The sequence below is a fragment of the Fragaria vesca genome, linkage group LG1 (assembly GCF_000184155.1).
Source record: "Fragaria vesca subsp. vesca linkage group LG1, FraVesHawaii_1.0, whole genome shotgun sequence".
Lineage (NCBI taxonomy): Eukaryota > Viridiplantae > Streptophyta > Magnoliopsida > Rosales > Rosaceae > Fragaria > Fragaria vesca.
Window position 1 is genome coordinate 10,701,770 of NC_020491.1, and position 13,562 is coordinate 10,715,331.

A 13,562-nucleotide genomic window follows, 5' to 3' on the forward strand; every position below is an offset into this window, starting at 1 on the left:
TATATATATATATATATATATATANCGTTTTTTTTTTTGCATAGAATGTCATTAACCTCTATTATTTGATCAAGTTGTAAGAACGATTTTTCGATGACAATAATTATTCAAATCATGAATCGTTTTAACAATCAATTACAAAACAATAAAATATATAAATGAATGATATGCACCCAAAAACCTTTGACCTAGAAGAAAACCCCAAGAAAGCCAATTTCGTCGACCACCACTCCATGCAAGTCCTCGAGGAGAAGATTCATTCACAATAACTATTAAAGTAAGAGCTTTCTCTTGTAGAATAGAGATGACATTTTCATATTAATGTTTCAGAAAAAAAAACTATAAAATATTATCCATATGCACACAAAAACTTTCGACCTAGAAGAAAAACTCTAAGAATGCCATTCCCGTCGACCACCACTCCATGAAGCATGTCCTCGAGGAGAAGATTCCTTCACAAGAAGAAGAACAAGACAAAGAAGAAGAAGACCAAGAAGAAGATTACGAAGAAGACGTTTCCTAAACTAAACAAAAATCAGGAGGAAGAAGAAGAAGAAGATATTATGAATCGAAACAAAAATTATATTGCTATTGAAAATATACCTTGTTTGAAGGTTTTGAAATAGAGGATTGTGTCTTCATCAATGGAGATTCTTCCATTAGGTGTAGTAGTTCTTTGAGCAACGGTTGCACTCAGGTCTAGGGTTTATAGACTCCTCACGTTTTGTATCGTTAACTTGAACAAAAAAAGAAGAAGAAAAAATACTAATCTGATTACAATTTTTATTGTGTGAAATTCAATGTCTATTATTGTCATTTTGTATGAAGTTATATTTGTAATCCAATAAGTCAAAACATGTAGAGGTATACTAAGCAAATCTAGAGGTCCCAATAGCCGCACTCATATAATATTACTTTTTTGATTATAAATTGAAAAATATCAAGAAAAATTTATAACCCGATCAAAAAAATCTAACAGAAAATAAAAAAGAATAAGTGAAGAGAGTTGTGAAATAGTAAATATATTGAGGGTATTTTAGGCAGTTTGAGATGTGTATTTAGTATAATATTGAAATGAAAAATTAAATAAGTAGTGTATTAAGTAAAGGGTGTGTATTAAGAAATTAAGGGTGTGTATTTAAAATTTCTCAATTAAATTTAGAACATTATTTTAGAAATATAATGAACTTATTTCATATTTTAGTATATTTTTATTTATTAAAAATACATAAATATATAATCTTATTTTCCGTGTCCAAACTGACGCAGCAGGAGTATGGAGGGCTAACCAACGTTAAACCCTAATAATTGGAGAGCCTTCAAGCGAAGAACTCTATAGGACCAAACCCTGGAGCGCGCTAGGGATTAAGAGAAAACTCTTAAGTTTCTGAATTATAATTGATAAACTGAATGTCAGCTACCCATAAGGGTGCTTATATATGAGAAACAAAACCCTAGGGCGACTAACAACCAAACCTAAAAGCCCCAGGATTGAATTAAAACAGAATCCGAAAATAACTAGGAAACATAAAAATCCCGAAAACTAATAAAACGCTGATTTGAGGTCCAAAACAAACTTGGATGGCCGAAAAAGCCCATACGTCGTGGCAAAGCGACGAGTTTTGTTCGTTGGGCCGTTCCGCTTCCAGAAAGGTATAATAATAGTCATTCGGACACCGAACACCAAATCTGCAGCAAACCAGATTTGGACCTGCAACGATCGATCTGTTCCTCAATTTCTTTTGCCATCCGTCCTACATCACAAGCCGTGTCGGATATTCAAATTTTAAGTTTTGCCGTGTCGGCGTGTCATGCCGTGTTTTGTTGTCGTGTATGTGTCCGTGTCCGTGCAACATAGCAGTAGAGCTATTGTGTTTGTTAAGTCAATATTATATGGCGTAGTTGTATGAGCCACCTAGATACTAATAAACTAACGTACCCACTATGATAATGCCACAGCTAAAGTCGATCTTCTATCACCATGCCAATGATGCCATGTTCATTATTCATTCTTTGTCTCAAATAGAGGGAAAGAATGACTCAGATCCAGCACATCTCAACGAGCACTATCCGACCAATTAGCACTGATACTGATGAGTTAGCTCACCGGAGAATCGAGTTAACTCCATGGGATCTACGAATGATCAACCTTGGTTACCACCAGAAGGGACTACTGTTTCACAAATCGGCAGATCAAGAAGTAAACCACGGCTTGATACAGCACCTAAAAGCCTCCCTTTCTCGCACTTTGGATATTTTCTACCCGCTTGCAGGCCGCTTAGCAGTGACTGAAGTCGAAGACAAGGTAACTTGTATTTCTATCGATTGCAATGGCTCCGGAGCTCAATTTGTCCACGCAGCTAGTGACTGTGTCACCGTGGCCGATTTACTCAACCCTGCTTGCATTCCTGATGGCATTATCCACAATCTTTTTCCGTTGAATTCGGTTGTGAACTATGAAGGGATTTCGAATCCATTGCTTGCGGTGCAAGTCACTCAGCTCGTCGATGGCATCTTCATCGGTTGCAGCGCAAACCACGCAGCTATAGATGGTACCTCTTTCTGGCATTTCTTCAATACTTGGTCTGAAATCTCTCGTATTGGTTCAGATCACGTCTCTCAAATACCACGTCCTGTTTGTGCTACTGGTCTCCCCATTCGCCTACCCTTTTCTTACAGTAAAATCATCAAGGGTAAGAACAGAACTGAACCATCTACAGATGATTCTTTACAAAGGGTAGTATTTCATTTTTCCAAAGAAAAAATGACCGAGCTGAAAGCAAAGGCCAATGCCGAGATGGGCACCAATAATGTCATCTCATCGCTTCAAGCACTCGTGGCTCATCTTTGGCGAGCCATAATTCGTAGCAAGCATAATCTCAGTCCTGATGAACAGACTACATATATGGTTGTTGTAGGATTGAGGCAAAGATTGAAGCCACCTTTGCCAAAGGAATATCTCGGAAATGCCTTGTTAGGGGTAATGGTCAAGTCCACTGCCGGTGAATTGCTACAGCAAGGACTTGGCTGGGTTGCATTGCAAATAAACAAGAGGATTGCTTCGATGACAGCTGGAGAAGTGAGCAGGTACTTAGAAGAATGGATGACATCTCCAGTGCTTGTTCCAAATCCAAGCGATGTTCCAAAAATTACTACTAGTAGTAGCAGTGTTAATTTGTTGATAGGAAGCTCGCCGCGGTTCAATGTGTATGGTAATGATTTTGGGTGGGGGAGGCCGGTTGCTGTGCGAAGTGGAACTGCAGCGAAACAGAATGGGAATTTAACTGTGTTTCCTGGAGCTGAAGAAGGAAGTATTGATTTTGAAGCTTGCCTGTTGCCGGAGACTCTGCAGGCTATGAAGGAGGATGCAGAGTTCATGGAGGCTGTGTTTACTAGCTGAAACTCTGAATGGCCTATTGTGCTGTTGCAGTTTGACTTCTCCAATTTAATTTTCATAATGTTTAATGTATTATTTGGATTCAACTATTAAGAGAGAGTTTTTAGTGTATGTCATCACAATGTCTGATCCTTTTAGGCTTGTGAAAACAAACTCTGACCTCTGAATCCATTTTGATCATGTTTTGGGTGAATCAACCACATTGTGGGTTGAATTCTTGCACATCCAAAGAAGACATTGGTTCTATGAAGTTCTATCATATTGTATTTTGGGTTTCAATTAAGATCCAACAGTTGAGTTTAGATTTTATCCTTCCTAGTTTGTTTGACATAGAATTCATCTTCCTAGTTGTCTGTGCAAAGTGTCTGGGAGAAGGAGAAGTGTTCAAGGAGGAGATTTAGTAAAAAAAAATATAAAAAATATAAAAAGAACTACAGCATATGATATGAGTACTAGAGAAGCCGGCATACCACCTGGCTAGTTAAATTTCTATTCTATTCTTTATATTTCTCCAACTTTTATTTTAGTCTCCCAGTAGCAATCTTCAATTCATATATTAATCAAGTTCCATGTCTCTTTTGTGTTGGTATTTTCGGTGTGTTGAAATATTCAGTGTTAGGTGCACTGGCATACAGTTAGATGAGTCCACCATTCCAACCCTCAATCCTCATCTGATTGTAATTTCAAGTTTCTATTAAATTCTTGAGCTCATCCTAGAGACAACTGCAAATGGTGTAAAGCTTTCTATCACCATCTTCATTATTCACCATCAAGCCTTCAACATGTCTCAAATTCGGGTAATCTCTTCTACTATCATCTGTCCAACTTCTGAAAATGATGAGCTAACTCATAGAGTCGAGTTAACTCCATGGGATCTTCGACTCCTTAAACTTGAGTACATCCAAAAGGGGCTTCCCTTCCAAAAGCCAGCAGAGAAAGGAGTAGACCAGAACTTGATACAACATCTAAAAGTCTCTCTTTCTCGCACTTTGGATATCTTGCACCCACTAGCAGGTCGCTTATCCCAGATAGAAAATGAAGATGGCACCACTTGCTTTTTCATCAACTGTAACAGCGCAGGAGCCCAATTTGTTCATGCGGCTCATGATGGCGTCAGAGTGGCTGATATTCTTGACCCTGTTTACATTCCTGATGAGATTATCGAAAACTTGTTTTCTATGAATTCAGTTCTGAACTATGAAGGCACTTCAAAACCATTGCTTGCAGTTCAAGTCACTGAGCTTGCAGATGGCATATTTATTGGTTGCAGCATAAACCATGCGGTTGCAGATGGCACCTCTTTCTGGCATTTCTTCAATACTTGGTCTCTCATCTCTCGCTCTGGCTCTGATGATACAGTTTCTCAAAGCACTCCTGTCTTTGGTCGTCATTTTCTTGATGGCCTAATTGATCTCCCAGTTCGTGTACCATTCTCCCAAATCCAAATCCAGAGGCAGCTTATTCAACAGACGCCTTCTTCAAATCTTTTACAGAGGGTATTTCATTTTCCCAAAGAAAAAGTTGCACAGCTCAAAGCAAAGGCTAATGCTGAGATGAGTACAAGTAACATCTCATCCCTTCAGGCACTCATGGCTCATCTTTGGAGAGCCACAACACGTGGAAGATGTGATCTCAAATCCAATGAAGAGATAACTTACCGGATTGCAATAGGGTTGAGGCAAAAAATGAAGCCACCATTGCCAGATCTTTACATGGGAAATGCACTTCGAGGAGTTTCTACCTACTCCACAGCAAGTGATCTGCTACAACACGGACTAGGATGGGCCGCTTTGAAAATCAACAAAGCTATTTCTGCCATGAGACCTGAAGATGTGACAAGAGAACTGGAGGACTGGGTAAAGGCGCCTAGTATACGTCCAAATTTAAGGGCTGAAACAAGTGTTCACGGCTTGCTCACAGGAAGCTCACCGAGGTTCAATGTGTATGGTAATGATTTTGGTTGGGGGAGACCGGTTGCTGTGAGAAGTGGAAGTGCGAATAAAATGAATGGGAAGCTGACTGTGTTTCCTGGTGCTGAAGAAGGAAGTATTGACTTTGAAGTTTGCCTTTTGCCCGAGACTCTACATGCTATGGAAAACGATGCAGAGTTCATGGAAGCTGTGCTCAGGTGAACTGGATCTTTTTGTCACTTGAGATATCTGAGCTTCTGAGGGTTAGTAAACACTGCCTTACCTAGCTGTTTAATCAAGCATCTCTAGCTAACTACTATTGCTACCAGACCATCTCTAGTGAAGTAATCAAGATATGAATGTAAACTTCAATAATTAAGACGCATGCATGTTTTTGTAGTAGATGGTAAACTAAATGAGCAGATGCAAGACATATAACCAGTTTGTGTTGCTGCCGTACTAATGTACATGTAGAAATTCCTTGTGCTAATTATGATCAAATAACTTAGTAGCCAACAAAATTTAAATTACCTTGCTTTCCTTAGAGTCAGAGAAGGAACTTCCAGTGTTGATGTGTGTCAGAAGTGAGTCACTATTGATGAAATACTTTTCTGGGTTACATCACCTACAAAGAGAAAATGAAAGAACGAGAACTGGAGGAGGATGACTACAAAAGACCAAGGTCCTATTCCATTTTTACTTGGTCAGATGAGCTTAGTGCTATAGGAGACTTGCTAGTACTATTCTCGGTAGTAAAATTGTTCAAATATAGCGTATAAGAGTCCCAAAAATCAAAACCAGCTGTGGAGATGTTATTTGAGGAGTAGGACAAAGAAATGCAGACATACAAGACAAGTACATACCATTTCCAGTGATATCAAGTTTGCAGTAGGGCTATTGACAAGAGTTGATATTGTTTCTGGCGCGCAACTGGTTGATACGATGATATCTTTGACCGCCTTGCTTTCCTTTAAGCAAGAGAGGGAAGCAGAACCCGAGTTGCTCATGCAACTCAAGCCATTGAGGTACACAAGCATCTGAGCATCATTAAGCAAATTGAATCACAAGATGAAGACAGAAAGTAAAGAAGAAAAACAAGCACAGAAAACATACATAGGGATACAGGTTCAATAGTAATTAAGATATCCCACTAGAAGTGATTGACTTGGTTGATTTTTAGCAGATGCAATGCCGTTACAAGAATGATGTTGAGTGAACATGGAAACTTTGCAAGATAATCTTGAACTAGAAAAAGCTTCTGATAAGTTGTTTTCCCGATCTGATATCTCTTTGCATTTGGATGAGAATAGCAGAGACCAAAACGCTATCGTGCAGTCACTACAAGACATTGAGACACAGTGGCTTCTAGATTATCCATGTAGTTTTATATCACTTTGGGGAGTGTGATTCTGCTTTATTTTCTATATATTGAATTTATCAAAATCTATTCTTTATACATAAGCACTCCCAATCATGATAAGGAGTTCTACTATTCTAGTCAATGACAATCTGCTCATCCATATTTATATTTACATATCAATATCGCATCAAATCGTATCTGACTTTAGTTTATATGTGTTTGCTTATTTCTGATCCCAGTATTGAAATTTGAAATATCTATGGAGCAATCTAATCAAATATATATGGAGCAACTCACCTGGCCTTGTTAATTATCAGACTACTCACCTTCCATTCCACCAAGCTATAGTGACATCAACATTCAATTGAAAAATGCCTCAGATCCGGCTTATCTCCACCAGCATTGTCTCTCCAACTCGCCATAACGATGAGTCAACTCATCAAATCGAGTTAACTCCCTGGGATCTTCGGCTCCTGAAACTTGAATACATCCAAAAGGGCCTCCTCTTCCGCAAACCAGCAGACAAAGAAGTAAACCAGAACCTGATACAACACCTAAAGGCCTCCCTTTCTTGCACACTGAACATCTTCTACCCGCTTGCTGGCCGATTATCCCTCGTTGAAAACCAAGAAAACACCGCTTGTTTCTTCATCAACTGTAACGGAGTCGGAGCTCACTTTGTTCATGCGGCTGCGGATGGTGTCAGGGTAGCCGATATTCTTGACCCTGTTTACATTCCTAATGACATTGTGCACAACTTCTTTTCCATGAACTTGGTTGGAAACTATGAAGGGATTTCGAAACCATTGCTTGTGGCTCAAGTCACTGAGCTTGTTGATGGCATCTTTATCGGATGCAGCATAAACCACGCGGTTATAGACGGTACCTCTTTCTGGCATTTCTTCAATACTTGGTCTGAGATCTCTCGTTCTGGCTCTGTTCATGATAATGTAGCTTCTCAAATTAGTACTAGTAACTCTCCTGTTTTCGGTCGTCGATTTCTTGATGGTCTAATTGATCTCCCAGTCCAGATTCCTTTCTCCCAGATTCAAATCCAGGAGAAGCTAGTTCCGCATACCACCTCTTCTTCCAATTACATACAAAGGATGTTTCACTTTCCCAAAGAAAAAGTCGCGGGGCTCAAAGCAAAGGCCAATGCTGAGATGAGCATCAATAGCATCTCCTCACTTCAGGCACTCATGGCGCATCTGTGGCGAGCCACCATACGTAGCACCAGGCATGATATGACTACCGATCAAGAGATCATTTACAGAGTTGCAGTAGGACTGAGGCAGAGAATGGATCCACCACTGCCGGAAAAATACTCTGGGAATGCGCTTCTTACAGTCCCTGTGAAGTCCACTGTAGCTGATCTACTACACCACGGACTAGGGTGGGTGGCATTGCAGATAAACAAGGCTATTTCTTCCATTACAGCTGAAGAAACTAAGAAGTACCTGGAAGATTGGGTGAAATGTCCTACATTTTCCTCGAATACGAGGGGTGTTTCAACTGCAATCTGGTCTAGTACTAGTTTGCTGACAGGAAGCTCGCCACGGTTCAATGTGTATGGCAATGATTTCGGGTGGGGGAGACCGCTCGCTGTGAGAAGCGGAGCTGCGAACAAGAACCCTGGGAAGTTAACGGTGTTTCCTGGTGCCGAAGAAGGAAGTGTTGACTTTCAAGTTTGCCTTTTGCCGGGGACTCTAGAATCTATTGGGGATGATGCAGAGTTCATGGAAGCCGTGCAACCCGTGCTCACATGAATAGTAATGAAAATTATACAGCGCACCCGGGTGTATCCACCGTCGATTTTGACCCGCGAAAAAAAAAAAAAAAAAAATTATTGACGGTTGAGATGACGGGTGCGCGGAATAGGTTCCTGAATAGTAATCTTGTATTGTGGATTTATTTGTTGCTTAATGTATTCATGGTTAGTCGGCATATGCTGCGCCTCACTAGTAGACTGGTGCATATTGGAATTCTGAATTTGTTCAACGCTTAAAAATTAAGAAGCCACGAAGGTGAAATGTCTGTCACACTGACAATTCACTGTCCGGCTATAGACCTATTTGTTTGATGTCAACTTAGTTACAAGAATATATCAACATCGACTCATTACAAAGACAAGACAGTGCAATAGAAGACTTGCTACTTTGCTAGTACCATTTTCGGTAGTGAAATAGTTCAAATATTCTGAATCGCGAAAATCAAAATCAGCTGTGGAGTTATTATTTGAGAAGCAGGACAAAGAAATGCAGACATACCAGACAAGTACATACCATTTCCAGTGATATCGAGTTTGCAGTAGGACTATTGACAAGAATTGATATTATATCTGGTGCGCAACTGGACAGCCTTGCTTTTCTTTAAGCAAGAGAGGGAACCTCATTTTATGCAACTCAAGCCAGTGAGGTACACATAAGCATCTGAGCATCATAAACCAAATTAATCATAAGATAAAGAGAGATGTGAAGAAGAGAAATTGGCACAGAAAACAGAGGGATGCAGGTTCATTACTACTTGAGATATCCCATGATAAATGATATTGACTTCGTTAATTTTGCTAATTCTTAGCAGATGAAATGCTGTTGCGAGAATGAACAAGGTGTTGAATACATGGAAACATTGCAAGATATCTTGAACTAGAAAACGTTTTTCGGATCTGCTATCTTTGTTTTGGCCACGTGTCTCAGCAGGGGCAGAGTCGGGACTCCGGTGACGCAAAAGTAAAAATAAGGTTGCGGGGCGTGCCACCTCGCGGACGAGGAAAGAATGCGCTATGCTAGACTTCTAAACAAGCAAAAAAGAGGTTTCCGGTGCCACCTCGCGGACGAGGGATTACGAGCAAAACCTCTAGTCACCCGTGAATCGATACTCACTGTCAGAGCGAGCAGAGCAACAAATAGGAAGAAATGGCGAATCCGTACAGGATCTGAGAACTAAGGCGAGGTGCACTTAGAACTTTAGGGTTTCGAGGATGCTTGAAGATTTGTAGTAGTTTTGTATGATTTAATTGTGTGTGTAGACCAGATCCTCAAGCTCCCTTATATAGCGATTCGCAAGTAATTGACAGAGAAATAATCACAAACCCATTCGGACTCAGCAATTAGAATTCCACAAGGATACGACCAACTCGCGAACCACGCTATCCATGCGACACGTGTCTCGAACAGACTTCACATAGGTCTCTCTCACCGCCCCGCCTCGCCAAGCACTGTAGACTCCTACGCGAATTGAAACGAGGACCTCGCGAAGTAACGAATCCCGCGGGGTATCAGAATCCTTGCAAAACTCTACCTCGCGCGCTACCGGATCTCGCCACCCTACATGGGCTTCGTATTTAAAAAGGGCCACAGGTACTGGCCCAAATGTTATCCAAAACTATATAGCGAGTCTTGGACCAAAATCCCCACTGGGCTCAAACATTGCCCCCTAGGCCTTGAGCTTAACCCATCTCGCAACGGATAAGCGAAAAGGCCTTAATGAATACTTTACGGGAATTCGAAATTCCAAAGGTGCTGACGTTTCGGCATCGTCGCCTCCCTTCATCATTATGACTGTTTGAAATTCGAAACGCGCTGACGTTTCGGTTATCATCGCGTCTCTTCATTACGGCTATTGATTGAAAAGACGTTACGGTTTGTCCCTTATAAACCTCGATGCGGGTCCCCACATCTCACCATCGCTTTCCAACCAGTCTTTCTCCTTCCTTCTGCAACCAACAAACCTCACCGCCGTACTTCGCTCGACCCAGAAAATGGTTCCCAAACCAACTGTTAGAGACCCAAACCTTAACCTCATGGCGGCGAGCTCCTGGTCGACCAACCTTGCCCACCGTTTTACCAACAATCCTCCTCAAGGAACACCCATCTATTTCCTTGAAACGGGGGCAGCCCTGCTTGAACCAACGCCCTCACAGCCCTTATTAGCCGCTGATCTGAACCATTATGCTAACTCCGTGCGCCGGCCAATTCTTGCCCAACGCCGCGAACCGGGAAATTTCGCCTCCTGGTTTCAACAAGCTCGCTCTCACATAAACATCAGGGTCGGAGAGTGGCCCACTGCCACCGCGGAGGACCAGAAATGGTATGCGGCTCGCCTCCAGACCGATCAAACGATCTGGGAAGCAACAGGCATCGACGAAGCCATAGCCTTGAGTTTCTCGCTACCCCCTCATGCCGACAGAGCACCCATCGCTGCCGCAGCCTGCCTATGGAACATCGCCACCACACCTTCGATTTCCCTTTCGGTCAAATGAGTGTCTCTCTACTGGACATCCTTACCATCACAAGTTGCCAATCCACGCCAAGCCATACGTGCCGGGTGACTTTGCATCGACCGAATTCACGTATTCCTACAACCTGGGGGCTCGCCATGCCCTGAAACGCTCATATGCAGTGTGGCGGGCTTACTACATCGGCCATGCAGAACAGCATGAAGGAGGTATCGCCTTCCTCGAGTATTGGCTTGATAAGTTCGTATTTTGTGGCAGCGCTCACAAGCCTATAGGGAAATGGACGAAACTAGCCGAAGCACTCTACAACGGGATCAAAGTAGGGCTAGGGCAGCCCGTGCTGAGCGCGCTCTACCGGACCCTCCATACACTCTCCCTAAGGCCCTTCCATTTGTCTGCTGGTCCCTTGTGGGTTTTGGATTTGTGGATGCAGCTATACTTCCCGCTCTTCCGGCGCGCCCCGCTTGACTTTTTACCCAAGGACTAACTGCTTGGGTTCGCCGTGTGCAGGAACTCCGCGAACCGGACTTCTCTGTCCTTCTTCGCCAGCCTCTCCATCCTGTACAATCAACTCGAGCCGCCTCCCACCATAGATATGATGGTTCGCTGGCACCATCCTGAAGTCTTGTCAGCGGGCTTCTTTCCCTGTTCCAACTCAGACTCGGACGCCAAGACAACCTTCAGGAAGGCGACCTCGTGCTGTGACATTCAGCTCGCCGAGGATGAACAAGGCTTCGAGCTGTACGCCCCTAACCACTTCGCCAGGCAGCTTGGCTTCTTTCAAGGGGTCCCTTACCCACTCTTCCATTCGGTGAAAAAGTATACCTCCTGGCGGAAGATTGGCGAGACCGACCGGGTTACTCCGCTGCAGAACATCTCTCCTCTTACTCCTGACTTGCTCGAGATTAAGCCTTCACTGGGCGTTGACCCCGCCTATCTCTCCTGGTGGCGATCCCTGTCAGACAACCATTGGGGTTCCCAGATGACGCTGTCTTTGCTGCCATCTTTTACCCTCTGTATGACACCCTCCGTGAATCGGATCGCGTCATTCGTGATGCCCAGCGTGACCGTGCGGAGGGCAGCCAAAGGGCTGTGACAAGGCCTAGGCCTGCACTCCCGCCAGTTCCTGCTGCTCGCCGCTCGATTGGGATCGTCATCCGAGAACGCGATCCTGCACCCGAGGTAAGCCACTAACTATGTGAATTCCATACCGCCTTCAACGCTTCAACAAAATACTTCCTCCTAACTTTCTCGTCTACCTTTACAGGCTACACCTCGCCGGAGATATGTCAGGAGACCCGATGCTGCCAGAGATAAAGGAAAAGCACCTGCTCAAGAGGAGCTCGCGGCGGAACATGATGGCGAGACTGTTCCCATCGTTTCTCAGTCAACAAGCGGTGAAAGCTCGCGAAAGCGCCCCGCCGAGGATGAAGAGGAACTGCTAGAGGATGAACGATATCGGCAAGAGTATGCTTTGGTAAGCAACCTTTCTTCGAACCAAACTCATTAAAGCTAACAAACGATTTGCTAACTTTGCATTTGCCAGGTTCGTCGCCGCATTCGACCTCGCCTTGCCGTCAACGAAGGAGAAACAAGGACAGCTGAAGTCCCAATCTCGGAACTAGTCGTCGAGGAGCAAACAGTGGTCACCAAGGAAGTCAACGTGCGACCCCCTTCACCAAACGGCGCTCCGGGCGAAATTGGTCCCCCTCCGTAATCTACCTCGGTTCCTGTTCAAGACAAGGGACTCGACCAAACCACCCTGCTTTCTGACTTTGCTGCCTCCTCGGCGATTCTGCCAGAGGACTTTCAACCGGTGCTTGAGTCTTCTTCTTTGCAACCAGACTCAGCGACCCAGACCATTGAAGAATCAACAGTCCCAACGCGATTTGAGGTTCCGCCGCCCACGCCAGAGACCGAGATAGTTGCAGAGGTCGAACCGACCACTCCGGCCCCAATGAGAACATCTGGCGAGGCGGCTTCTTCTTTGGCTACCCGGACCGCTTGTCTTCGGGCCCGGGTCACCCCGCCTGCTGATCCAGAGCCCATTCGCTCAGCCCGGGGTTTCTTTCACGGGTTATTGCGCCAAGGTCCCCACATGAATGTATTTGACTTGGTGATGCGTGCCCGCGAGGCCCATGGAGCTCTGATTTGCCACCTCGCCGACAGCACCCCAGCTTTAGATCATGCATTGGAATTCATTGACGCTGTCGAGCTGCAGGCCCGCCGAGTTCAGGACGCTGGTGCCCAGTCGGCTGCTCAGGAGAGAGTCCGCCAGGCCTTAGATAATCAGATGGCAGTACTTTTGGCCGAGCTTGAAGACGTTGATGTTCCTGAGGCGTCTTCAGAGAATCCGTGCGATGTTTATGCCCAGCAAGTGGAGGCCTTGGAGGCTCAGATAGCGGAGCTGCAAGTTCAACTTGCTTAAACTCGCTAGAACCTTGCGCAAGCTGAAGACACAGAGGCTCGCGTGCAGGCTGCGGAGAAGACCTAGGAAGTTTTGGACTCGGCTACTGTTGCTGCCGACGAAGCCCAAGCCCAAGCGGATGTTAAAGAGTTGGCCTTAGAAAGCCTTCTCTTAGATTTGTATAGGGCCTCTAGGCGGGTTTAGACTCGATCAGCGCTTTGCCCCCTCTGTATGAACCTTTATAATATAAT

The 13,562-nt window shown here is 44.0% G+C and overlaps 3 protein-coding genes across 3 annotated transcripts; all 3 read left to right on the forward strand.

Moving 5' to 3' along the window:
• Nucleotides 1–2,017: 2,017 nt before the first annotated feature.
• On the forward strand, nucleotides 2,018–3,690 carry LOC101314213 (uncharacterized acetyltransferase At3g50280-like). The gene has a single exon (XM_004287970.1). The coding sequence runs from the start codon at nucleotides 2,036–2,038 to the stop codon at nucleotides 3,398–3,400; it is 1,365 nt and encodes a 454-aa protein (XP_004288018.1). The 5' UTR covers nucleotides 2,018–2,035; the 3' UTR covers nucleotides 3,401–3,690.
• A 374-nt stretch (nucleotides 3,691–4,064) lies between these two features.
• On the forward strand, nucleotides 4,065–5,790 carry LOC101314501 (uncharacterized acetyltransferase At3g50280-like). The gene has a single exon (XM_004287971.1). The coding sequence runs from the start codon at nucleotides 4,180–4,182 to the stop codon at nucleotides 5,527–5,529; it is 1,350 nt and encodes a 449-aa protein (XP_004288019.1). The 5' UTR covers nucleotides 4,065–4,179; the 3' UTR covers nucleotides 5,530–5,790.
• A 1,518-nt stretch (nucleotides 5,791–7,308) lies between these two features.
• Nucleotides 7,309–8,561, forward strand: LOC101313936 (uncharacterized acetyltransferase At3g50280-like). The gene has a single exon (XM_004289163.1). It carries the CDS (start codon nucleotides 7,435–7,437, stop codon nucleotides 8,431–8,433), a length of 999 nt encoding a protein of 332 aa, XP_004289211.1. The 5' UTR covers nucleotides 7,309–7,434; the 3' UTR covers nucleotides 8,434–8,561.
• The last annotated feature ends 5,001 nt before the right edge of the window (nucleotides 8,562–13,562 follow it).